This window comes from Orbicella faveolata, unplaced genomic scaffold, assembly GCF_042242905.1.
Source record: "Orbicella faveolata isolate gen_17 unplaced genomic scaffold, um_ofav_v1 contig_41, whole genome shotgun sequence".
NCBI classification, from domain to species: Eukaryota; Metazoa; Cnidaria; class Anthozoa; order Scleractinia; family Merulinidae; genus Orbicella; species Orbicella faveolata.
This window is the reverse complement of record NW_028301571.1, coordinates 116,420-143,043: the sequence shown is the minus strand read 5'-3', so window position 1 is coordinate 143,043 and position 26,624 is coordinate 116,420. Positions and strand designations below refer to the sequence as shown.

Sequence of the window (26,624 nt, the reverse complement as noted above, 5' to 3'; positions counted from 1 at the left end):
CTTTATTTAGACACGGTATTTCCTTCAGGACTATACAATATTTAATTTAAATAAATCTAACTACCTAACTAATTTAATATTGTAAATAACTACTAGAATAAGAGAAATGATAAAAACCTGCTTTACAAGGAAGCCGTGTATAAAAACAAAATAAAATTTATATAAGACCACTGTCAAAATCATAGTTCTTCAACTTAGATTTAAATTGATTAACGGAGAGCGATTGTCTAATATTCAAGGGTAGACTATTCCATAGTACAACTCCGCTGTAAGAAAGACTTCTTTTAGAGTAATTAGTGTGGGGCTGTGGGATAGCAAGCGTACCATCACTATCTCTTAGCTTATAAGTCAAAGTATCGGAACGGAAGACAAAGCGTGAACAAAGATATTCCGGAACCATATTATTTACAATCTTGTACGTCATTATTGATTTATTAACAAGGCGTTGACGGTCCAGTTTAACCCAGTTGACCATCCTCAACAATTCATCAGTATTACGATCGTAATTTGAAAAAGTTATGACGCGTGCTTCCTGATTTTGTAATTTTTGTAACTTTTGAGAAAAAGTTTTAGAACAGGATCCCCGCACCGAACTGCAGTAATCGAGATGAGGTTGGACTAATGAATTGTAAACGGAAAGTAAAGTCTTATATGGGACCGAATACCTAATACGTTTAATGGCGCTAATGCCAGAAGCAATCTTTTTGGCAAGCTCATTGATATGACACTCCCAAGTAAGATTTTCATCAATGTGTACACCTAAGGATTTAACAGTCGAGACTCGTTTTATCAGAAACTGGTTGATATTAGCAGTAGGATTCACTGTAAAATTTGAAAGCCTTTGCTTTAATGCCAACAAGCTGGCTCAAAATTACTTTCACACCATCCAGACACCAAATAGATTTGAAAACAGAAATATCACACCCTATAATCTAAAAATATTCATAAGAATATTTCAGCCAAAAGTCGGCAGAAAAATAAGCATATTCAGCCCCGGCCAGAAAAAAAAAAATGTTCTTGTAAAAAAGAGTGTAACTCCCCATCGAAACAACAACTTAAACTTTCGACTTGCACGTGATCAGGCAGTGCTTCTTGAAACCGCGGCAAATTTGTGAGCCACGCGGCCTCAAGCAAATAATTTCTTTGCAGTTTGTTTCATTTTGAGTTGGAACAAGAGAATATGGTTGGAAAGTATAACAAAACACTTAATAACTAGCCCCACCGGGAACAGTGAGTTTCATTTAAGCTTCCGGGATAACAGAACTGCTTCCCTTGGGGCCGATCATTACGTACTTAAAATAAAATATCAATTAAAGAAAAAACATAAGTAATTAACAGGCTGGCTCTAAAGCTGCTTTAACACCATCCAAACGTTAACACCAAATACATTCGAAAACAGAAAATCTGGTCTATAATGTAAAAATATTCACAAGAATATTTTCAGCCTAAAAGCGGCAAAAATGAAATTATTTAGCCTCGGTCGGAGAAAGAATATTCTTAGAAAAAAGAAGTTAAATAAGCAACTTTACTAAGCTGTCACATTTTCCCGTCCGGCCCTCCCACCCAGTCAATAAGTACATATTACTAACCTTTCATAGCCTGGACAAGTTCAAACGTAAGGCTGACCAAAAAAAAAACCATCAAATGCTGAATTTTCATCACGCCGCTGCCTGGCAACAGATGAAGACAGGAACTATTCGACGATACCTCTCATGAACGTGGACGATTATTTGCAAATGAACTTTGTATGTGGTATGCATGATGGGACGCCCGGGGCTTCTACTGTAAGTACCGCGGAGAAATGGTAGGAAATTTTCCTAGCATTCCTTACATACTCTCACTAGGGTTCTTCGTCTTGCAGCCAAGAAAGGCGTCATAATCTGTTTCAGTGACATGCCGAGGATATTAAATAAAAAATAAACCAGAAAGGGTCGATGGAATATGACAAGCTTTAAAATGAAGTCATGATATTAATAGTGCTTTAAAAGTAAATAGTGAGTTCGAGTCATTCCCGATGCTTTCAAATGATGGCGGACTCCACCGACGCCAATAATCTGGAACAAAACAAGGTCATTATTTATCGGATCACGTCTAAACACGCGTGAAGAAAGACTTGGGCAGGGAAAAATATTGAGCGGACAAAACCGGGGAATGCCGATAAATCAAGTAATCCTGCAATGATGAAGAAATTACACAACATGAACCTTCCTCTGCTTCTCCCCCTGAACCAAGTTCAGATCTACGAACCGAACTTAGAGACACCAAAGTGCCTACGAATGGGTGTTGAGCGCGGCTAGCAGACGTAAATGTCTTGTTTACCTAATGAAAGCCATCACAATAAACTCTGAGCTTGCATCGAGATGCTTGTCCGGGCGTAAAGGAGCGTTTGATTAATCAATCTAAAACAGATCTTAAGGAATAAAAACCCAGATGATCTGGAATAATTGTCTGAGTATGTCGTTGGCAGCGGGAGCCACGTGTAGTATTATCATGCTCAGCAATTGAAGTTATTGCGTAGAAAATATCGCACAATTACACAGCCGAGGGCAAAAAAAAAAAAAAAAAAGCGTGAGGAGAAACTTAGTACATGGAGCTAAGATAGATTGTCAGTGCTGTAGGTGACCATGCACGGCTACCAATGGCTTGGCCAATGGCTTGGCCAATACCTCGAACACGCAACGAATCGTAAAAGTCCGTAAGTAACGACCTCCGAAAGAGGTGAGCCCACCTCCCATCCCCTGAAAATAGAGGAACTAAGGTTCAAAAGTATAATTATTTTTCCAATTAATAACCTGAATAACGTACGATAAACTGATGACGACTCAACTAGGGAAGGTATAGCTTATTCCAGGGGGTGTCATGAAGCGCCCTGGTAAAGTAAACCCCGCAAAATTTTCATCAAGTAACAAAAAGGTACTAAAAGGACCTTTTCTTCAAATTGAAATTAATAAAATTTACGACTTTGCATCATTTTTAACAGGAACGCACAAAAAGAACGTTTAATCATATTAAAATTAAAAACTCGACCAGAGCAGTTAAATATTTATAAAGCAGATTAACGTAGCAGTGCATCATGAACAGTAAAAATAGTTTAAGGTATCTTACATTACGGCTCACCCACGTGCCAGCAACATAAATTTGAACTGGAACGAAGAATTTCAAAACGATTTATAAGAACTCAGTGTTTTTACGAATCACACCCACAGCCTTAAATAAATACAGCCCTGTTCTCATAGATTTAACAAAAAAACAACAACAAAAAAAAAAACACCGGGAAGAGATACTTACAGTAGAAGTCATTTGCCTCCCCTCATGGGGTAAAAGATTCTTGCCCATATCAACTTTCTTTTCTCTCGTAAGTTCTCACGCGTTCACAGATGCGCACACTCGCGTTTTAAGTGCCGGGATCCCAAGCAATGCCTACCTAACTTTTTAAAGATGTTACTTCTAGCCCTCCTCCAAATCTAAATAAGTGTATTTCACTTGTTGAAAACTATCGATTTGGACAGTGCTTGGGCGAACGATTCTCGACCCTTTCAACTTTCTTTTCTCTCCTAAGTACTCTCGCGTTTAGAGATGCGCCAACCTCGCGTTTTAGGTGGCGGGATCCCAACCAATCCTTACCTAACTTTTTAAAGATGCTACTTTTAGGCCCCCCGTTAAAACTACACACGCGTATTTTACTTGTAAAACAACTATCGAGTTGCAAGGTGTTTGGGTTAAACATTCTCGCCCATATCAACTTTATTTTCTATCGTGAGTACTTGGGCGTTTACAGATGCGCCACACTCGCGTTTTAGGTGCTGGGAACCCAACCAATGCTTACCTAACTTTTCAAAGATGCTACTTTTAGCCCTCCTCCAAATCTACACACGTGTATTTCACTTGTGGAAAACTACCGATTTGCACAGTGCTTGGGTAAGAGATTCTCGCCCATATCAACTTTCTTTTCTCTCGTAAGTTCCCGCGCGTTTACACATGCGCCACACTCGCGTTTCAGGTGCCGGGATCTTAACCAATGCTTACCTAACTTTTTAAAGATGCTACTTTCAGCCCTCTTCCAAATCTACACATGTGTATTTCACTTGTAAAAAACTATCGATTTGCACAGTGTTTAGGTTGGACATTCTCGCCTATACCAACTTTCTTTTCTCTCGTAAGTTCTCGCGCGTTTAGAGATACATCACACTCGCGTTTTAGGTGCAGAGATCCCAACCAATGCTTACCTAACTTTTTAAAGATGCTACTTTTAGCCTACCCCTAAATCTACACACGTGTATTTCACTTGTGCAAGTCTATCGATTTGGACAGTGCTTGGGAGAGAGATTCTCGCCCCTATCAACTTTCTTTTCTCTCTTACGTTCTTCCGCGTTTAGAGATGAACTAAACTCGCGTTTTAGGTGCCCGGATCCCAACCAATGCCTACCTAACTTTTTAAGGATGCTACATTTAGCCCACCCCAAAATGTACACACGTAAGTGAGTAAGTAAGTGAGTAAGTAACCTTTATTTAAACACGATAAGTAATTAAGCTTGCAGCTAGTGGGGTCGTGTATAAATAAACAATAAAGAATAGTTACAAAATAAGAATTAAAAAATTTACAATGTAAGATGTGAACTTGTGTGTGGGATGTGTATTTCACTCGTGGGAAATTATCCATTTGCACAGTTCTTTGGTTAAACATTCCCGCCCATATCAACTTTCTTGTCTCTCGTAAGTTGTCGCGCGTTTAGAGATGCGCCACTCTCGCTCTTTAAGTGCAGGGAACCCAACCAATGCTTACCTAACTTTTTAAAGATGCTACTTTTAGCCCTCCTCCAAATCTAAACGCGTGTATTTTACTAGTGGAAAACTTTCGATTTGCACAGTGCTTGGGTAAGAGATTCTCGCCCATATCAACTTTCTTTCCTCTCGTAAGTTTTCCCTCGCTTAGAGATGCGCCACACTCGCGTTTTAGGTGTGGGGATCCCAACCAATGCTTACCTAACTTTTTCAAGATGCTACTTCTAGCCCTTTCCCAAATCTACACACGTGTATTTCACTTGTGGATGTCTATCGATTTGGACAGTGCTTGCGTGAGAGATTCTCGCCCCTATCAACTTTCTTTTCTTTCGTAATTTTTAACGCGTTTAGAGATGCGCCACATTCGCGTCTTAGGTGCGGGGATCCTAAACTTTGCTTACCTCTCTTTTTAAAGATGTTAGTTTTAGCCCTCTTTAAAATTTCCAACGTGTATTTCACTTGTGGAAGTCTATCGATTTACACAGTGCTTGGGTGGATATTTTGAACCATGTCAATTTACTTTTCCCATGTCTTTCCTCGCTCGTTTTGCTATGCGGCACTTTCGAACTTTTGGCGTCGGGATCTTAAACTATGCTCACTGGGCTAGATGCTAATTTTGGCCCTGTCTTAAATTTAAACATGTGTATTTCTTACTTGTGGGAGTCTTTCGATTTGGACAGAGCTTGGGTAAGAGATTCTTGCCCATATCAAATTTCTTTTCTCTCGTAAGTTCTCGCGCGTGTAGAGATGCGCCACACTCCCGTTTTTGGTGTGGGGATCCTAAAGTATGCTTACGGGGCTCTTTAAAAATGTTAGATTTGGCCCTCCCCCAAATCTACAGACGTGTATTTCACTTGTGGAAATCTGTTGCTTCGGACAATGCATGGGTTAAAGATTCTCATCCATTTATATCTTTTTTACACTCGCGTGTTTTTGCGTATTTGGCGATGCGGCACACTCGCGTTTTCGGTGTGGGGATCCTAAATTATGCTTATGGGGTTCTTTAAAAATGCTAGTTTTGGCCCTTCACCAAATCTACACAAACGTATTTCACTTGTGGAAGTCTATCGATTTGGACAGTGCTTAGGTTGGAGATTCTCGCCCATATCAACTTTGTTTTCCCTCGTACGTTCTCGTGCTTTTAGAGATGCGCCACACTTGCGTTTTTGGTGTCGAGATCTCAAACTATGCTAACTGGACTTTTTAAAGATGCTAGATTTGGCCCTTTCTCAAATCTACACACGTGTATTTCACTTATGCAAGTGTATCGATTTGGACAGTGCTTAGCTTGGAGATTCTCGCCCATATCAACTTTGTTTTCCCTCGTACGTTCTCGTGCTTTTAGAGATGCGCCACACTTGCGTTTTTGGTGTCGGGATCTCAAACTATGCTTACTGGACTTTTTAAAGATGCTAGATTTGGCCCTTTCTCAAATCTACACACGTGTATTTCACTTATGCAAGTCTATCGATTTGGATAGTGTTGGGGTTGGAGATTTCGGCCCATATCAACTTTCTTTCCTCTCGTAGTTTCTCGCGCGTTTAGAGATGCGCCACACTCGACTTTTAGGTGCGGGGATCCCAACCAATGCTAACCTAACTTTTTACAGATGCTACTTTTAGCCCTCCCCCAAATCTACACACGTGTCTTTCACTTATGGAAGTCTATTGATTTGGACAGTGCTTGGGTGAGAATTCTCGCCTATATCAACTTTCTTTTCTCTAGTAAGTTCTCGCGCGTTTAGAGAGGCGCCACACTCGCGGTTTTGGTGCCGGGATCTTAAACTATGTTTACTGGACTTTTTAAAGATGCTAGATTTCGCCCTTTCTTAAATCTGCGCACGTGTATTTCACTTGTGGAAGTCTGTCGCTTTGGACAATGCCTGGGTTAAAGATTCTCGCCCATTTATACCTTTTTTTCACACCCGTGTCTCGCGTGTTTAGCGATGCGACAAACTCGCCTTTTTGGTGTGGGGATCCCAAACTATGCTTACGGGGCTCTTAAAAATGCTAGTTTTGGCCTTTCCTCAAATCCACACAAACGTATTTCACCTGTGGAAGTCTATCGATTTGGACAGTGCTTAGGTTGGAGATTCTCGCCCTATATCAACTTTCTTTTATCTCGAAAGTTCTCGCGCGCTTAGAGATGCGCCACACTCGCGTTTTAGGTGCGGGGATGCCAACCAGTGCTTCCCTAACTTTTTAAAGATACTACTTTTAGCTCTCCCCCAAATCTACACACATGTATTTCACTTGTGGAAATCTATCGATTTGGACAGTGCTTAAAGTCGCCGAGACCGGGCTACGCGCAGCGTGATTTTGACTAACTTTAGGTCCATTTCCAGGATTTTGGGCGATAGTTCCGAGTCTCAGGGACTCTAAACTAATTCGAGAAGACTTTCGTTTTCAGTGAAATGGACAGAGGGAAAATTTTTGAACGCTTGGTTATGAGCAGTCTGGTCGAAATATAGCCACTTAGTGACTAGAACGTCGCCCAGACCGGGCTACGCGCAGCGTGATTTTGACCGCCTTTAGGTCAATTTCCATTAACTGGGGCGATACTTCCGAGTCCCTGGGACTCTAAACTAATTCGAAAAGGTTTTGGTTTTCAGTAAAAGGGACAGGGGAAAATTTTTTGAACGCTTGGTTATGTGCAGTCTGCCCGAAATATAGCCCCTCTTTAGCTCACATAGTGACTAGAAAGTCGCCGAGATCGGGCTATGCCCAGAGTGATTTACACCAACTTTGGGTCGATTTCCAGGAACTTGGGCGATATTTCCGAGTCCCAGGGACTCTAAACTAGTTCGAGAAGACTTTCGTTTTCAGTGAAATGGACAGAGGAAAAATTTTTGAACGCTTGGTTGTGAGCAGTTTGGCCGAAATATAGCCACTTAGTGACTAGAACGTCGCCGAGACCGAGCTACGCGCAGCGTAATTTTTGATCAACTATGGCTGGATTTCCAGGAGCTTGGGCAATATTTCCGAGTCCGAGGGACTCTAAACTAAATCGAGAAGACTTTGGTTTTCAGTTAAATGGACAGAGGAAAAATTTTTGAACGCTTGCTTATGTGTAGTCCGGCCGAAATATAGCCCCTCTTTAACTCACTTAGTTACTAAAAAGTCTTCTCGAATTCGTTTAGAGTCCCTGGGACTCGGAAGTATCGCCCAAGTTCCGGGAAATAGACCCAAAATTGGTAAAAATCACGCTGCGTGTAGCCCAGTCGCGGCGATTTTCTAGTCACTAAGTGGCTGTATTTCGGCCAGACTGCTCATAACCGAGCGTTCAAAAATTATCCCTCTGTCCAATTCACTAAAAACCAAAGTCTTCTCGAATTAGCTTAGAGTCTCTGAGACTCGGAAATATCGCCCAAATTCCTAGAAATCGACTTAAAGTTGGTCAAAATCAGGTTGCGTGTAGCCCGCTGTCGGCGACTTTCTAGGCTGGAGGTAGCATCTTTAAAAATTTAGGCAAGCATTGGTTGGGATTCCCGCACCTAAAACGCGAGTGTGGCGCATCTCTAAACGCGCAAGAACTTACGAGAGAAAAGAAAGTTGATATGGGCGAGAATATCCAACTCAAACACTATGCAAATCGATAGTTTTCAACAAGTGAAATACACGTATGTAGATTTGGGGGAGGGCTAAAAGTAACATCTTTAAAAAGTTAGATAAGCATTGGTTGGGATCCCTGCATCTAAAACGCGAGTGTGGCGGATCTTTAAACGCGCGAGAACTTACGAGAGGAAAGAAAGTTGATATGGGCGAGAATTTCTCACCCAGTAATTGTCTTTACAAGAGTAAAATTAAGTGCTTGTTGCTTTGCTTATAAGATTATACATTCTAGAGTGATGATGACGCGCCTCATTGGCGTTAGCGAATTCAACAATTGTGCAATGTCTAAAAAAAAAGTTTATCGAATCAATAAGCTATTCACTTAAGCAAACAATATGGCAGACGATGCTCCTCCCACGATATTCTCTGCGTTACTAAATTATTTCTTTTTCTGGCCCGCAAGTCTATGTTAATTAAATCTTGAAAAACTAAACTAAACGTTATAATCAGTATTAGACAAAGCAGTCAGGAGAACCATTGTGTCAGCCGAAACTAAAGAAAGCTGGTATTTTCGAGCCAGCCATGAAAGAAGATTTTAAAACACTGATGTAAGTCATCTGAGATAGTAGACAAAGAAAACTTTGAAAAATAATTACGCTTGGGTGCACCTCAATGTGAAAGGGCCAGCTAGCAGCTCTGGTAAGGTTGCACCTAGATGGCTTAATAGCTTTTGGGAGAACAATAAAACAAACAACAGAAACAATGTCCCTATCCCCCAAAACAATAGAAGCTTCTACAATAATAAAAGAATATCAGCTCACGAGAACTGCTACACTGGTGATGTCAAAAGGACGACTCGAAATACGTCTCCTAAATGATACAAGTCTGTTTTCGTTCTTTGATTGTTCATAAGTAACAGTTCCCATGTTTATCATTTTTGGTTGATATTTCTTGCACTTCAACAAGCTTATGGGTGGATGTGTCAGGCCAAAATAGCTTCTGAACAAGAGCGCTACTGCCGAGCCAAAAAAAAATCTCGAGAAATAATCTAGCTGTGGTAACAAATGAATGCCTCCCGCATTTTCTGCCGTTAGTTATCACGGCTATACAACTTTAGGCATTGCGCTTTTTTTCTTTCACCACCTGAGTAAACGTGAGTTTCCTTCATTAAAGAGTCTCAACTGGAAAGGAAATTTTGATCAAATTTGACTCCTCTACAGACTGTGTAAGTTAAATGATCTAGATGACACTGTTACGGGAAGATTTCTTGTCTATGAAATGAACGCAACTTGAATTACCTTCAGTATCGTGTTTCCTCTGCTCTTTTGATGTCCGGCCTGTGCGATAAGCTAAATTATCGTTGCAATTCGCCTGGCTACGGCTTTTAAGGACCGTCCTATGTATTGATGCATTGTCATGCTGATGATGAAGATCTTCGAAAGAAAGTGCAACTAACAATAATAAAAGGGTGTAAAGGAGCACTTTCGGGTAGAGGACCAGTCAATAGATAGCATAAGACGACATTACAATATGCTAACATGGCTCGAAGCCTTCGGGACAAAATTGCGATTTCTTTCTTTTTTTGTAAATTTCGTTTGTCCCTCAATTCCCAAAAGTGACTTGGATGCAAAGAAACACCATCAGATATAGAAGGTTGTCCTAAAAGCTTCGGAACGATATTAGGAAATTGATTCGACCATCGAACGTGGCTTATTGAAATAAAGGTTTAAAAAAAACCACTTAAACTACATGCGTCTTTTCCTGAACACAAAATTAGTGAAAAGAAATTAAACGAAAAGAAAACAATGTACGTAATTGTGACCAAATTCTTATACCCGGATACTAAAGTCACATCAGCTAATTTCCGACGAGCATCCCCGTCCACTCCATATGGGAGTTCCACCCCCCCCCCCTCCCCGGGAGCTGATGTTTCTTTCTTTCTAAATGTTTTATTTAAATTATTCTAATTTTATTCTATTTTGTTCATGGATAATGCGCTTAAAGTGTTGGCTAAAAACAAAGGACGATCAGCATTCTTGTTTAATAAAGGAGCTCCGGCGGCCCGAAGGGCCGCCAAGCGGAGCCCCGTACCCATATAGGGAAGAAAAGGAAACCCATGAATTGATTTTCTCAAGGTTATCATGGCTAGTGGTATTGCTCGTGGGCGCGTACGCACGACGGCGACGACGACGACGACGGAGTCGCGCAAGATGGCGGCCATACTCCAGCTAATAGGTTGACAGAGACATGCACCCTCGGTTTGTAGCGGGAGAATGCCATTTTTCTTGGCGGGATTTTTAAAGAAAAACGATAGCGGAGGTTGATCTAATATTTTTAGGACAGGGTTGCACTGAAGCAAAAAACAGAAAGCAAGAATTAACAGGCAAAGAAGTAGCGAAGAAGATCGCGAAAAAGACTGAGCGGGCCAGCGCTGGGGAAGGAGGCGAAACAGTACTGAACAATGCCGTGAATTATAGCTAGTCAAGGGCTAGAGAAAGGAGGTGAAATAATACCGAACAATGCCGTGAACCAAAGCTAACGAGGGCTATAGAAAGGAGGCGAAAGTACCCGACAAATTGATTCAGGAGACTGCCGAACTCCCCATGGCCAAGTTCAAAATTCGCGCGAACTTGATGCTGTGCAGCCGTGGAAGAAAATTCAAAAGTCACCTGATTTGGTCAGGTGATGAACAAGAGGAATCAAACGTGCCCGAATGTTTTAAGAAAATTACAAAACAGTAAACGCAGCGGAAAGAAGTGGTTGATTCGTTGATGTATCGAAAATATAACTTCAGTTCAGTCTTCACAACTTTTGCTGCAAGTTTCTGCCTGGAAGATTTACACTGGCCGAACTGAATTGCCAACTTGCGGTGAGTGACTTTTGTTGTTGCGTTTGCAATGAAAATTAACAAGTTGCCTCGGCGATATGAGCTTATTTTCAATTGGAATCCATTAAAAGTCTTCCTTATTTGAAGCCATGCTGTAAGAGATTTTAAAAATTGCATCGTTTTAATTTCGCTCGTCTCTAAACAATAACACGTGGGTCGCTTTGGAGGTTGCTGTAAGTTGTAAACAAATTAAGTTTTCTGTCGATTTTCGTCGTCAACTTAAGCTTATAACCTCACGTCTAAAAATATGCTTAACCAAAACCGTACTTGTAAACACAGCCGGGCGAGTTTTGAAGTTTTCTCTGAGTAAGTTAGCACTGCCGCTTCGTAGACTGCTAAAATTTCTTCTTCTGCTGTTGAAAACCAGGAAAGGTCTACAAACCATTTTAAGCCGAAGCGAACAGGATTTGCTAAATTTACTTTTGTTCCTATGTGAATATTTGCATATTGTGATTACAAAGTGTGGAGATTTCCTCGTTTTGTTAGTTCAATTTATTCGGTTTGGCGAAATGCTTTTGTGAATTCCGAGGTTAATTTGGTTGAAGACTGGTAAAGCTACTGCCAATAAAATGACTGGAAAGCTAAATTAAGCCGTCGGCAAAAATACAGACTCTCAGTAATATTCAAATTTAAGCGTGAATAATTTTTAAACCTTAATACCGCAAGCTTAAACGAATTTTCTTTATCCTCTCTTTTATTCGGTCATCTTTCATTGAGAAGGGATTTGCTGTTGATACTCGAGCTCAGATGTAGTGATATGCATCTTGTGTTTATAATGTAGATTTCCTCGTTTTATTTTGTTGTCTGTCCAATTAGTTCGGTTTGATGAAATGCTTATATAGTCCTAGACTACGAGTAGTCCCTCTTTCACTCAGTCCGTCGTGCGTGACGCGAAAGAAATTCGCGAGAAAAAAATGGCCGCGCGAAATCCTGGAGGCTAGGAGCGCGCGAAAGAAGGGACTACCGCCTAAGCCCAAGAGTTTGCCCTTTCATGGCCGAGTGATTTTTCGGTGTAGGATTTCTCATCTTGACGTCCTCTTATTATCGCCTATTATCAATAGCCCCGGGAGATCTGAATAAAATTGCTCTACTCTGCTCTTCAAGTAGCCAGGCAACGAAAAAATGCCGTGAGAAGTATATCTTCGTTCAGTGTTCGTTCAGCAAAACTGTCAAAGAAGTTTTAAAAAGAAGACGGCGAATGAGGCCTCTTGTAACGATTTTCGCTGCGTCTAAAAGTTATTGCGAAAATTTCAACAGAGTTTCAACCGAGAATTTACATTATACATTATACATAGGAGATCATCCAACTGCGGTGAAATGTTTGCCGCCGGCCGATAGCAGCGGAAAATTTCAGGTGAATGTCCGGCGTCAAGTGAGAGTCCGGTTCAATCTTTCAAATGGACGGCAGAAAGGCCAAGCTCAGTGAATTTATATTCGCTGACTTAGACGATGCTGTTGAGCGGCGAAATCACTAACACGCTCGCAGTCGGGTTGGAGGCAGTGAGCTCTGCCAAACAAAACACTGGATAAATTTAAATCTTTCCAAAGTGCCTGTTGGCAGACTCACAAGAACATCACGGCTTGCGAAGCGCAATTCCGACGCTTCGATTTGCTCTGGTACCGCTTCGATTTGCTCCGGTTCCAAAACATTCCTGCAAGACGTCACAGGTATCTCGAATGTTGACAACACGTTGTCAATGCTCCTAACATAAGCCAATCATATTTTTGCGTTGTGAGAGCAACGCATAATTCAAACTCTTGGGCTTAGGCGGTAGTCCCTCCTTTCGCGCGCTCCTCGCCTCCAGGATTTCGCGCGGCCATTTTTTTCTCGCGGTTTTCTTTCGCGTCACGCACGACGGACTAGGCGAAAGAGGGACTAATCGTAGTCTAATATAGTGCAAAATGTCGAGTAGACGATTATGCATGGCAATCCTGTCTGCAAATAAAGCTCTGCTTTGATTTTGATTGGCTATTTCATTTTATTTGTGCCATTGCTTTTGGTTGGGGGTACATGGACCCTATTTTCTTAATAAGAGGTTATTCCCCAATGCGCTATTTACACTTAATATGGAAATGTTCCTAAAAAGTGAGATGGTACTAAATAACTCGGTAAATTGAACAGTGTAATAGAAGTTCTTACCCTGACCATTTCTCGGTAATAAGAATAACATTTACATACATATATACACAATTTAGTTGGAGAGAGCGCTCTCCTATCCCCACTCTCTCTTTCTCTCTGCTCTCTTCTTCACACTAATTTTTCATTAACTAACTTATTAAATGAATGTCACTGACTGTTTTCTTTGTTGTACATGCATACTCTTTTGCTCGTCGAAGAAAGTTTCAGTTTCTTCCTGGCTGTACAGTTTCCTTTCTCCTGTCCTGTACCAATTCGTTTGTGATATAACTTTGTGAATTCTCTATTCTCCTTAAATTTTATCTCATCAGGTTGATAGAATGCACTCTCAGAGTGTTCCATCATTGTCTTCAGTCGCTACAATTTTCTGGAAAAAAGCAATAGTTTTCTTAATTTCCTTTTACTTTGTGTTAGGACTTTTTAGCATGCCTGTAATTGGCCCATGGGCATTACGGGAGAATAATTTTCAAGTAAAGAATTACATTCGTTTTAGTGTTGAGTATTTTATTTTATTTTAGTATCTCTAGCCTTTGCTGTGTGCTACATGTATATTCTGTTAACCTGCCTTAACTACTAGGAACAATTTTGACAGACCTGTTTCAACCGTTTCACTTAAATTGATTTCCAGTAACAGCGCTACATGTAGCTGTGTTATTGAGTATGAACTTTATGGAGGATTTTAAATTTTTATTTTTTTATGATTACAGACGACAACAAAATATACATGTGTATACATCACCTGATGTTGGTGTTGGTTACAAACCGTAGTTCATAATAGTCATCCTATTACAGGTAAGGGGGGAAAAGTTCAGAGAGTTTAGAACATTTCTTCCCCCAGCACACCTTCTGTCTATAGGTGCATTAATTGAGAGGTTATATATATATATATATATATATATATATATATATATATATATATATATATATATCTATATAACTGCAGACAGTACTGTTTCGGCCTTCTGGGCCTCATCAGTGCAGTGCTGAAGACTAGGATGGAGGCTAAGCTTAAAAAGCCGCCCCAAATACTACACATGTGGTAGTATCTAAACCATTACCAGAGTGCTCAAACTAGCGAGCTAGTGATATATATATATATATATATATATATATATATATATATATGACCACACTCATCAGGCAACATCAACGAATCCGTTGATGTTGCCTGATGAGTGTGGTCACTTGTTGACCATACGAAATAGGTCTGTAGCAATAAAACGATGAATCACTCCTGAAGTCCTGAACTACATTTAATGAATATATATATATATATATATATATATACACGAAGAGTAATGTAAAGTTACTGTATAAACTTAGCATTAAAATCTGACATTTGAACGCCTCCTTTGCTAAAATTAGTCACGATTTAATTGTTATCATTCCCTGTGAATTCATAGACATTCCAGAGGCAAATTATCACCTAATGTGGAAGTCCTGTCTTCAAGTGAGAGAAAATGACACAAAAGAGTTACAATGAAAGTAAAAAGAATTGTGAATGTTGATATGGTGTACATCATACATCATGTAAACGTATTTGGTGAGTGCCAAAGGCATAACATTTCATGTATTGCTTTTTCGGGACAGATTATATGACAGCGACGTTTTAAAAGGTGTAATCAGAAAAATTATGAGTACATTGTCCAGGCAGCACCAGTTTATGGACAGCATATGTAGACAGTAAGAGGAACTGTAAGCACTACCACGTAAGTTAGTTCTATGCTTATGACTTCTTGTTCTTGGATTTTGTGTCATTTCTTCACAAGAACAAGTAATGAAAGATGCAACAGTTGTTGCAATATATTTTTGAAGGAAAACTTATAAGTCTGCCTATGCTGAATAACAGCCATGTGTAAACTGAATGTGAAGCAAACACCCTGTTAACGATGCGGCAACCCTAAAACCCAGAAACCGGAATCCGGAATCTGGAACCAAAAACCGGAATCCAGAAATCGGAAACCGGAATCCGCAAATCAAAGAAAATAAGTTCTTCAAATACGCGAAAATTGTTTTGCTTAGCTTTTCGACTGTAAAAAGTAAGCTGCCAAGTAAAAAGGACCTCAAACTTAACCTTTTTTGAAACAAAAATTTCCCGGCTGTTGAAATCGTGCAACCGTTATTTTTAGTGAGGGCTATGATTATGAGAATTTCAGTAAAGTGCGTCTTAATTTTATTCCAAGTACCTCGAGAGTGTCTAAAATAAGCTTGCTGGTAATTGCCATTTTGTTTAATAAGTGATCTTCAATTTACCAGAAGTATAAATTTATCCTTTATCTCTAGTAGATACTGAACAAGAGAGAAAATGTCATAGAGAACAGGATATCCGTCAGTGGCAGCCCCCTGTACATTGAAAGTCACGCCCCTCACTTTCGAAGTCCAAAGGCTAACCCGTCTGGTCTAAATATGAAATTTGATTTTTCCAACAGATACGAGACCAATTCCAGATTAACCCAATTTCCACACTGATACTGTGACAAATCAGCATTTCATATTCTTGGCGGCCATCATATTAAAACAATTTGTAGAAATGTTGCACACTTACTTCTGTCTGCATCTCACTTGCTAACAGATCAGACGACATGTTGTTGAAAGATGCTTAACGACTGCCAGAAACTCACTGCAATAGCCTATAATAGCTTGTTGTTAATGTGCTGCTTACCAGTCTTCTCAGAGCAATTTGATCTAGACAAGAACTGGGCTCTCACCAGGGCCAGCTTGAACAAAAGATGGGTAACTTAGCCTATGAGCAGGCTCTCGTGTTTGGGCTGGGGGCGTGAGTGGCAAAACCGCATGAAGGCCCCTGGTGACATGCCAATGCAGAAAAACACTAGACACCTATTTAGCCTGCTCAGACACTAGAGACAGATACAGAGCCTGCTCGCAGGCTATGAGTAACTCTATCCACCCAAAAAATCAGTAACCCTGACTGGATAGTGATGTACCCAATGGATAGCTTTATGCAGCTTTTGAACAACCGGGTCAGATATATAGCTAAGGGTTGTTCAGAACTAGTCAATAATTTTTGAGCAATTACGGTCTGTGGCTGAAGTAAAGCCAAGAAAATACATAACAACAGAATAATTTTTGCTCATATTTATTTATTAGACATTGCTGAAGTGAATTATTTCTATCATCATTCATGATATCTGGATTCCAGATTCTGGTTTTTGGTTCCGGATTCCGGATTCCAGATTCTGGATTCCGGATTTTGGTTTCCAAATTCAGTGTTTTAGGGTTGCCCCAGATGATGTATGTGCATATGTTAATCTTGAATAATCTGAAATTTCAGAGAGTTTAAAAATATCATATCATATCTGTGATGGTTCTGAGGTGAAGGGCTGTTGCATGTACATGTAAATGTCTCATGCACGATTTTTCACTCTTTATGATTCAGGTGCAAATAGTTTCTGTATCTGTTGATGTGCAACAATCTACACCAATATTTCAACCTAATAATGTACAGTGTATATTAATTAAGCAAATTATGCTGTTTTTAGTTGACCAGTGCTACTACATAGTAATGTGATGTTGAAGTGCACAAATTTACAAACATGCCCAATGTCAACTTGTCAAATATATGACCTGGCCTTTGAGATTTTTTTTTTTCTCAAAAGCAAGCGTTTATCGCACTCATAGAAAAAAGAGGTAAAGATCGTTCTCTCATTGAAAATTGGCGTCCAATTTCTCTTGTTAACGTGGACGCGAAAATTATGTCTAAGGTAATAGCCTCGAGAATTAAAAATGTCTTACCTTATATCATTCATCATAATCAAACAGGGTATATTAAAGATCGTTTTATCGGCGAAACCATTCGCTCCATCTATGATATTATGGATTCGACTGTTAAAGAAAACATCCCTGGTTTAATGATTTTCATTGATTTTCAAAAGGCATTCGATAGTATTGAATGGGATTTCCTTTTTAAATGCCTTGAAGCTTTTAATTTTGGTTCCGACTTTCTCCGCTGGGTAAAACTGTTCTACAAAAACATACAAAGCTGCATAATTAACAACGGCATGATTTCAAAACCTTTTAAACTTGAACGAGGCGTTAGACAGGGAGATCCACTTTCTCCTTATCTTTTCATTGTAGCTGTAGAAACGTTAGCAATTGCCATTCGTCAAAATCCAGCTATAAAGGGTATCTCTTTTGGCAAGGAAGAGACAAAACTATTACAATACGCCGATGACACAACAGCAATGCTCGCCAACACTAGCTCGGCCAAAGTACTATTTCAAGTATTAGACCTTTTTAAGAATATCTCAGGCCTCAAGATCAATAACACAAAAACCGAGGGTATGTGAATTGGTTCATCAAAAGGAAACAAAGCACAACCGTTCGGCATTAAATGGCCTAACGAGCCAATTAAAGCACTAGGGGTGTACTTCACGTACGACCCAAAACTATTAAAAGAAAAGAATTTCATTGAACGTTTGGATAGTATTAAAAAACTTATCAACATCTGGTCCTCTAGAGGATTATCTGTGTATGGCAAGGTTACAATCATCAAATCATTTCTTATTCCAAAGTTTGTTTATGTCTGCTCGGTACTGCCTACACCTAAAGAATTAGTGAAAGAATTGAATCAACTGTTATTCAAATTTTTATGGAATGGGACGGATAAGGTCACTCGAGTTTCGGCTATAAATAAATACGAGGAAGGTGGTTTAAAAATGATTGATATAAATTGCATGATTAAGTCTTTAAGGCTGGCATGGATAAAACGTATATTTGATGACAACAACGGAACATGGAAATCATATCTAAAACACTTGCTGGATCCCATGGGAGGGTTTTTCTTTTTAAATTGTAACTATGATATAAAGGATTACAACATCTTCTCTCAGTTCTACAGTGAAATGCTCTCATGGTGGTCGGAGTTTCGTGATTCCTTTGCCTCTCAACGAGATTGGCAAAATATTATTTGGAATAATAAGGAAATTCGTATCGAAAAAAGACCAGTCTTCTACAAAAAGTATTTTGAGGCGGGAGTGATTCGTATCCAAGACCTACATTTTGATTTAACTATAAATGACGCACTCAGCCACTGGTCTGACAAGATAGCCAATATTAGTTATTTGCAATGGGCTGGCCTTCGCCATTCTATACCGTCCTTTTTAAAGAATATCATTTCCTGTCCATCTTTAGCTCCTCCATCCTTCTTTATTGACGACAACATCTTCGACGTCAGAAAAAAGAAATCAAAAGACTATTACTCACTTCTTGTTCGCAAAATAGCACAATTGCCTAATATCATAAACAAACTGCAGAACGATTTTAACTTTTCTATCGATCAGCTGAGACAAATCTTCAGTCTGCCACACTCTGTTGTTCTTGAGTCTTATGTGAAAGGATTTCAATTCAAAGTGCTCAACTCTATTCTGTACACTAATTCAAAATTACACAAAATAGGCTTTAAAACAGACGATCTATGTTCATTTTGCAAGGCAGAACCGGAAACTTTATACCACCTACTTTATCATTGCTCCTTTGTTAAACGATTCTGGAGTGAGTTTCAAGGTTACTGGCACCAAATCTCAAATCAGCAGGTTCATCTTTCCCTCCAAGATCTTTTATTTGGAATATTATCCAAACCATGCCCTTTACTCAACTTACTGAACTATTTTATAATCATTGGTAAACTACTTATATGGGACTGCAGAAGATGCCAAATTCAACCCACAATTCAAGGATTTCGTACTAAAATTGCCATCAAATATGAAACGGAAAGTAAGATCAAAAAGAAAGATTATTTTTAAAAAAAGTGGGTACTAATCCCAAATTAATTTATGTATTATTTCATTTTTTTTTTTGTTAATCACGTAGATGGCGTTATTATTATTTGAACTTTTTGAACAGCATCACAACTGTAACTGTTTTTTTTTTTTTTCTTTCTTTCTTCTTTTTGCATTGTTAAAAACACAAAGCTAATTAAAATATTCTCCCTTCTGTTGTATCTCTTAATTTTCAAGCTTTGTAGTATTGTTAGTATTAATTTTTGTGAGCAATGTAATCGCGTTTGTATATTTCATGTGAATAATCTATTAGTAAATAATCTCGGTACTGTTAGTTAATATATGTGTGTTCCTCATCATTGTATATTGTAGAGTTGTTATCGTAAGCTAATTATATATTTATTTTTGATTGTAAGTTAATTGTAGATATTTTATTCTTCTGTAAGTAACTTTAATGTAAGTAACGTATGTCATTGGTTAATAAAAAAAAAATAAATAAAAAAAAAATGAATAAATAAAAAAATATATATATATGACCTGGCCAGACAGTGTAGATTACAAACTTCTCTGAAAGGTAAGATGTTTCTTAAACATTATTTTGTAATTAATGATTTCTCAGACATTGTTTTCTTCAAGAAAAGATTCATACCCTACATGGAGGTTTTTTTCTCTATTAGAGCTCTTGATTCCTGATACTTTAATTTGGAATTTCTAAAGACTGGCCATGAATGGGTGTTGGGTGTGAATATCTTCTGGAACTGCACATTCATTCATTGAGTAAGCAAGAACATCAGTATTTATCCTGACAAACTCTGATTTTCTTCTGGAAGCTGAACTCATATACAGTTGTACAGTTATATGTACAACCAAACAGCCTGGATGACCCTGTGATTGGGACTGCGCACATTGTTGTAACCCTCAATGTTCCAGTTTCTTGTTTGAAGCAAATTTCATTTGCTCTCGAAAGCAAGTGGCGAAGTTCATAACAGTTATGTAAGTTTGCTTTGTATCTCAGGGCAGAGCCTGCCACAGTGAAAGTTGGAGTACCAACCCCTTGCATTTGATTCACCACGAACACTCAGTAAACAACTAACAATGAAGTACACTGTATATCAAAGAAAGGAATTGCATGCCTGTTCCTGTCAGTCAATATATGAACAGTTTACAGATGGGGAGCCTGTATTAAAACATCAAAGATTTTCAAAGCAACCATGGCCTGGTGAGATATTTCTGAGGAAATATAAATTTAAGGTCCTTATGATTGCTTAGAGGCATTGATTTTTATTGTAAACAATATCCTACTGAGTGTATTTTTCTTGTGTACTAATTGTTGTAGAACACAGAGATCACTGCTATGACAGAGATATTAATTTGTGAAAAGTTCTATAAACAAATGCATCTGGGAACAAATCAATTTGTCATGGATGCAGCTTCTGAGAGATCCCCAATATTAATGGAACATATACTGTTCATACATGTAAAAGAGTTCAGTAATTCATTACTTATGATTGTAATGCTTTGTTTGGTTTCTCTGTATTTTCAGACAACTTGATGGGATTATAAATTCTGCACCAAGTTCATTGAATAAACTGACTTGGAGGTTCAGTTCTGCAACCCATCCTGTTTGTAGTAATATCATAGCTGCAACATTGTGACAGATACACTGCATTACATTATTAAGAAACACATATTAACTAATTATTTTTAAGTGCCCGTTAAATTAATCAGTTTTTCTTAGAGATAATTTACTCATGGTTTATTTAAATAATTGGCTTTTTGGCTTTAAAATGATATTTATTGAGCTTTTAAATCAATTTTGTGATAATCTGCATTGGACATGGCATAAATTGATATTTTGCCAACACGAAATGGAGAACTGGGTCTTAAGCAAAGTTGCAGGATTAGCATTTTTTGTAGAAAGAAAGGGTTGAGAAATTTGTGACATTCTACAGACAGCCTTACCATTCGCAATGTCCGCTAAGGTTAATTTGTTCCATTCTGTTGTAGAAATAGTGTTCTCTAATTTACAAACTATTTCAATCTGTTGTTTAAATGATTGCCTTATAACCCCATGTCTGGCTTTGGTGCATGTAGGATATTGATGTATTTTTTATCCATTTCGCTGTAAATTATCTTAATTGATGTGTCAATCAAAACATATCTTGGATATGCTGGGCTCTTCTGACAAATGTACCCATGCCTGATAACCTTGGAGTGCATTTGGTTGTGTAGTGCAGACAAAATACATGTACATAATATAACTTCCTCTTAGCTTACTGATAATTCTTGGTATAATTTAATCATAGCAAAATTAATTAATGGAACCCAATAACAGCTCTTGTAGTCCACAATGCCAGTCGAAAAAAAGAACAAATCACATTGAAATTGAATAATAAAATTATTATTAGAAGCCTATGCAAGTATTCATGATCAGCAAAAAAAAAATATCGTAATTACAATTCATGCGAGGGTGATTTTGCTTATTGCAAACCCTTCCAGCAGGAGGAGACTCCATACAATAATGAATATGGCTTATAAATGTATCTTTGGGGACAAGTTAGAAAACAAAACTTTCCAACTTTTCACATGTGTATACTGTTTTGATATTTTTGTGAGATTTCATTTAGTAGAGATTCAGGGACTGAGTATATTGTAACCATTGCGTTTCAATCAGTCCCCACAACAAAAAAATGTGTAAACTTCTTTTGTGTGGGAGTCCCCATGTTAACTAAGGAAGAATATAATGATTAATAACAATGCCTTGTCTTTCTGAATAAGGAAGGAAAGAACAAGAAATGCCTTCAAAAAGCACAGAAGACAGTTCTGTTATGTGATCAAGATTTTTGGTGGCTTCCCAGAAATCCTTGAAATCATGGCTCTATATTTCATAATCACACCATCTTACACCTCGATCTGCTGATGTAATACTAGTTCCGGCTGAAACTATTAAATCATTCGCAATTTACCTCCCATACATGTTGGATTATTTTCATTAGTAACAACATTCCGAAAAGTAACTGAGGAGCCCCGCTTTTAGGCTGGCCTAAATCTATATATTATTTTCATTGAAAGTTGAATTTATCGAAAGCCGAATTTTTAGTGGTCAAATTGGGGCGGTTAAATATGTTATTTACCCTCGCAGTGTTATAAGTGATAGTGGGGCCGAGCAAACACTGAAACAAACAATTCAAATTGAACATAACAATGTTATGAATCCCAACTGGCCGGAGGCAAACCAGTTGGCTATTTACAAGCTTGGCTGAGGATTTGAACTCGAGGCTGCCGAGAAACAAATCCAGGCAGTGGTCAGAGTGGGACTCGAACACGCTGAGACCGACACGCTGACCACTCGGCCACGCTACCTCCCACGATACGGTTTAAACTATATTTAGGTAGTTCAATATACAATATTCGAAGTCATAATTTGAATTCGAGTACTGGTTTTGCGCACTCTTTTAGCTACATCTCTTTCTACTTCAGAACAATTTTTTTCTTAACTATCTAACTTAAAGCGGGTAATTTGTAGACAAAAATTATTAAATAAAAAATATAGGTAATTACTTATTTCCCTGTCGAGCTTAGCTTGAGGGAAATCTCTCACGTTGTGTGTTTGCAAGCGCTCATGTGCACGTGCTGATGACTCGAAAATCGTGCGCAGCAGGGTTGCAGAATGCAATACTGAGGAAAAGATTCTGTTTTTTTCCCCGCTTACTGAAAACTTCACAAAAAATTTATCAAGAAACCCTTACTCGGTTCTCCTTAGCTACAGTGCACCTGCATACTAAGTCCATTGATACCTTTTTTGAAATTATTATTTCCATTTGGACAGAAGTTTCAAATAGGCCATATTTGTATTTTCGGCATTGGACTGGACATTTGCATTTGAAAAGACTCCCCATGTTAGCCTCGGTTGCAACGCTTGCTTTTAATGGTTACCCACCTCGTCAATTTCGCTTTTCCGACTTCTGCTTTGAGTCCCCGTTCTCAGTGCAATAGCGAAGCGCGCGAGTGACGTCATAACTCAGACAAACTCAGACAAACAAAACGGAAAATTTGACGCTTTTTCAAGCGCGTAAGCAAGTGTTCCTAAAACAATTTTTAAAACGAAAATTTGGCCTGTACTTTCCTATTATTTCTCTCAGCAAACGCTTAGTGTTGTCTGACTCTCGCGGGGTTTCAATAATTTGCATTCTCAGCACATTCTCAAACTCACCGCAAGACCGAGATACCGTCTCAGACAATCTGGATCAACAAATTCATTACGATTGACAAAAAAATGGTATATCTGCCTCATTGGCACCGAGCAGGTATAAAGCAAATTTTAGACCTTTTTGACGAGCATGAGAATTGCTTCCTGCCTTTCCTTTCCTTGCGCAATAAATACGCGCTAAATTGCAACTTTTTACAATATATATTATAGTCTTTTATCTGCGATCCCTCAAAGTTGGAAGAAGCTCCTTGACGTTAATTCTGGCGACTCTACTACACCCCCGCCACCAATCGGTACTATGACGTGCAAGATGTTATACGGCAAACTGCTAACCTTAGAAAATCTTCCTCATCCCACCTCAGAAAAGAAAACTCTTATCATACGTCATCGCAAAAGAATACCTAAATAAAATTTCTCTTCTGCCGTTCACAGCCACAAAAGAAGTTAAATTAGCAATGTTCCAGCACAAAACCGTACACAACATTTTAGCCACGAACAGTATGTTATACAAAATGAACAAGGCTGCCTCCCCATCCTGCCCTTTCTGTCCCTCTGATAGTCAAAACACCGCAGGCGTCTTCCTTTTGGTATAAGTTCCAAAGGTGGTATTCTACCGTAAGTAACGCGAGTTTACTTCTCTCCGAGCCAGACGTATTATTTGGAATACCTCGTCCCTGTACTCACCGTTTGACCCTCAACCACCTCATAATGCTAGGCAAATACTTTCTTTATATCAACGCTCTAAATAATACTATGTTCGTTTTCAGCGACTTCATCTCATTAGTGCAGGATAAAAATCGAGATAGAAAAATATATTGCTGCCACGTTGAATGGTGAAAGGGAATTTGAACAGAAGTGTAAATTCCTTCTCACCATTTAAGGCGTTTCCCTCAGTAATTTGTTGCGAGGTCTTTTTTTTTAGTTTGTTTGTTGGTTTTTTTTCTATAATTAAGTAATTACATTGTATTATAATAAAGTTTCCATATAACGCGCGCTTTGATTGGCTGAAACAGCGTGCTTTATCAGAGAACAGAGCACGGGTTGATGACAGTAAGCTGGCTTTCAAATTTTTGCTTCGGAATTTTGACAAATTTGACCCAAATTAAACATCCCCGGTGATTCAGACAAACGCAATGGAAACGAGCTCTATGTCTACAGTAAATATGGCTCACGGAGACCATTGCTAGCAACAGTAGTGTGAAAACTGTACTAAAATGACAAGTTTTGCTGGATTCCCGCCGACAAAACCCGTAGCGAATAAACAAATTCTCAAACTAACCAGTACTTCGAGAAAAGGCTTTATATTTGTTACGAAGGCGAAAATTATACTTAAGAAGTAAAACAATGACAGAAAACAACAATTGAGCTGTCTCTGCTTATGATGAGAAGCTTTATTTTCGTAAAAATGGTCAATTGCTTAAAACAACACTTACATGCAGTGTAGTAATGCTCGCTCGTTCTCTGGTCTTCTCAGCGAAGTGAACCGACGTGCGGTCAGCTCAAAGCTTGCTCTAGTTATTCTCCTCTGAGGTCGGAGTAGAACCAGTGGGAGCAGTTTAGTCTGTCTAACTTTTACGCTACTTCGGGCAATCTTGCTGCAAGCCGAAAGCTTAAATAACTGTAGCTCCTTTCAAATTCAACTCAGCATTTCGAATTTTTATCTGCAACCTTTGAGCTCCTGGTTCCGTAATTTCCATTGGAAAAGTGCACGGTTTTATGAGCCACAATACGGCCGGATTCCTATAGACTACAAACCTTTGCCTGCCTTTAGACTCTTATTTAAAAATTAACTAAAAAGCCAACTTTGAAGGCATCCGTTCTTCTCTCGAAAGCCGCTCGAAACCACTCGAAAATGAAAGCTTAGCTGAAGTCCAGTTTGTAATTGACAGCTGTCGCTTCGTTAGCCAATCAAATTATTTTGAACAATTTTAACAAGGATGGTGATTGGCTTATTTTAGCGTGCTTTATCAGAGAACAGAGCACGGCTGACACCACTTTTACTCGTTTGGAAAATAAAGTTTGGTTTGAAAATTCAGCCGAATGCGCGGGGAAATTATCGGATTCTTTATCATAAAACAAATAAATAAGCCTCGACTGCGCTCTGTTCTGTTGTAAAGCACTTAGGAAGCGGTAGAGCACTCAAGAAGTGGGGAAAAACACTCGACTTCGTCTCGTGTTTTCCTCTACACTTCTTTCGTGCTCTACCGCTTCCTGCGTGCTTTACAACAGAACAGAGCATAGTCGACGCTTCTTTATTTGTTAATTGTAACTCCTTAAGTAGCGTCATGTTTAAGTCATAATAAGTAATTACTGCGTATTGTAAGTAAGTAAGGTAATGCCAAGTATTGTAAATAGGTGTTATTTTTTATGTATTGTAAGTGACGTTTGAAAGACAGCAAAAGCATTAGATATAACAATAATAATAATAATAATAATGATAATAATAATAATAACAATAATGTAGTGTATTGTAAGTAGGTTAAGTATTGTGTCGTGTTGTAAGTAGAGTAAGGCAATGTAAGTAATTATGTGTTTAGCAACAAAAACAAAATAATGATAATAATTTGCATTCTATTTTTAGACTTCGCGCGTTTCGTTATTTTGGCATTGTTATTGACAACATTTTTTAACACCCTCACAGTATCGAAGAATGTGTCAGTTTTAAGAGACTTATTTATCACTAAAATAAAGTGCACTTCATATAAAAACGCAGTTACAAGCGGCTGATGTCCTCTCTTTCAGCTTTTTTTAATTAATTATTGTATTAAACTCTCTCGTTACAATAATTTTACACAAGGTATTGTTAACTATAAATTAGATTTACTTTACCTGGAAGAGTCGAAAAAGCTGTGTTTCGCTCGATCTTCGTCAGTATTTCAAATTTCCATTTACTCTCCATCTCGTCATTAATGGCTGCTGTGAAAAAAAATATATCAGTGTAAATGAACGTAATGTTTACAAACCTCCTACGAATAGCTTCGTATTAGTCTTCGTATCATTCTTGTCAAAACCCAGTTATTTTCTTCATGCAGTTTGAGTTAATAATTCATTAATCGAACTGACAGCCTCAGTTCTGATCATTTTAATTAAATAAAAATGATTTTTAGAAAACACGATTTACCTTATTTATCGAATACCCTTCTACAACGAGAATTGTAACAAGACTCAGATCACACACTTTCTGCAACCCCATCTTCTCAATATAAATTTGAAACAGGTAAGTTGGTGAAAGCTGACTGGTTTTATTCTGTACTGTTGATGGCCACCGTGCCCTTAAGAGGTTCACAGTTTATGAGTCGTTTATGGTATGGTAGCTTGC

General features: G+C 38.6%; 1 protein-coding gene and 1 long non-coding RNA gene across 2 annotated transcripts; both read left to right on the top strand.

Moving 5' to 3' along the window:
- The first annotated feature begins 10,678 nt into the window (after positions 1 to 10,678).
- Positions 10,679 to 13,856, top strand: LOC149099970 (uncharacterized). Its single transcript, XR_016203408.1, has 2 exons — positions 10,679 to 11,202; positions 13,669 to 13,856. It is a non-coding gene; the product is annotated as an uncharacterized LOC149099970 (long non-coding RNA).
- Positions 13,857 to 17,706: 3,850 nt separating this feature from the next.
- LOC149099969 (uncharacterized) lies at positions 17,707 to 21,510 on the top strand. The gene is made up of 3 exons (XM_089276593.1): positions 17,707 to 19,669; positions 20,111 to 20,314; positions 20,639 to 21,510. Exon 1 carries the CDS (start codon positions 18,034 to 18,036, stop codon positions 19,117 to 19,119), a length of 1,086 nt encoding a protein of 361 aa, XP_089132719.1. The 5' UTR covers positions 17,707 to 18,033; the 3' UTR covers positions 19,120 to 19,669; positions 20,111 to 20,314; positions 20,639 to 21,510.
- The last annotated feature ends 5,114 nt before the right edge of the window (positions 21,511 to 26,624 follow it).

Excerpts from the sequence above, each read along its gene's own strand:
- LOC149099969 (XM_089276593.1), top strand. The coding sequence starts at position 18,034 with ATGATTGATATAAATTGCATGATTAAGTCTTTAAGGCTGGCATGGATA.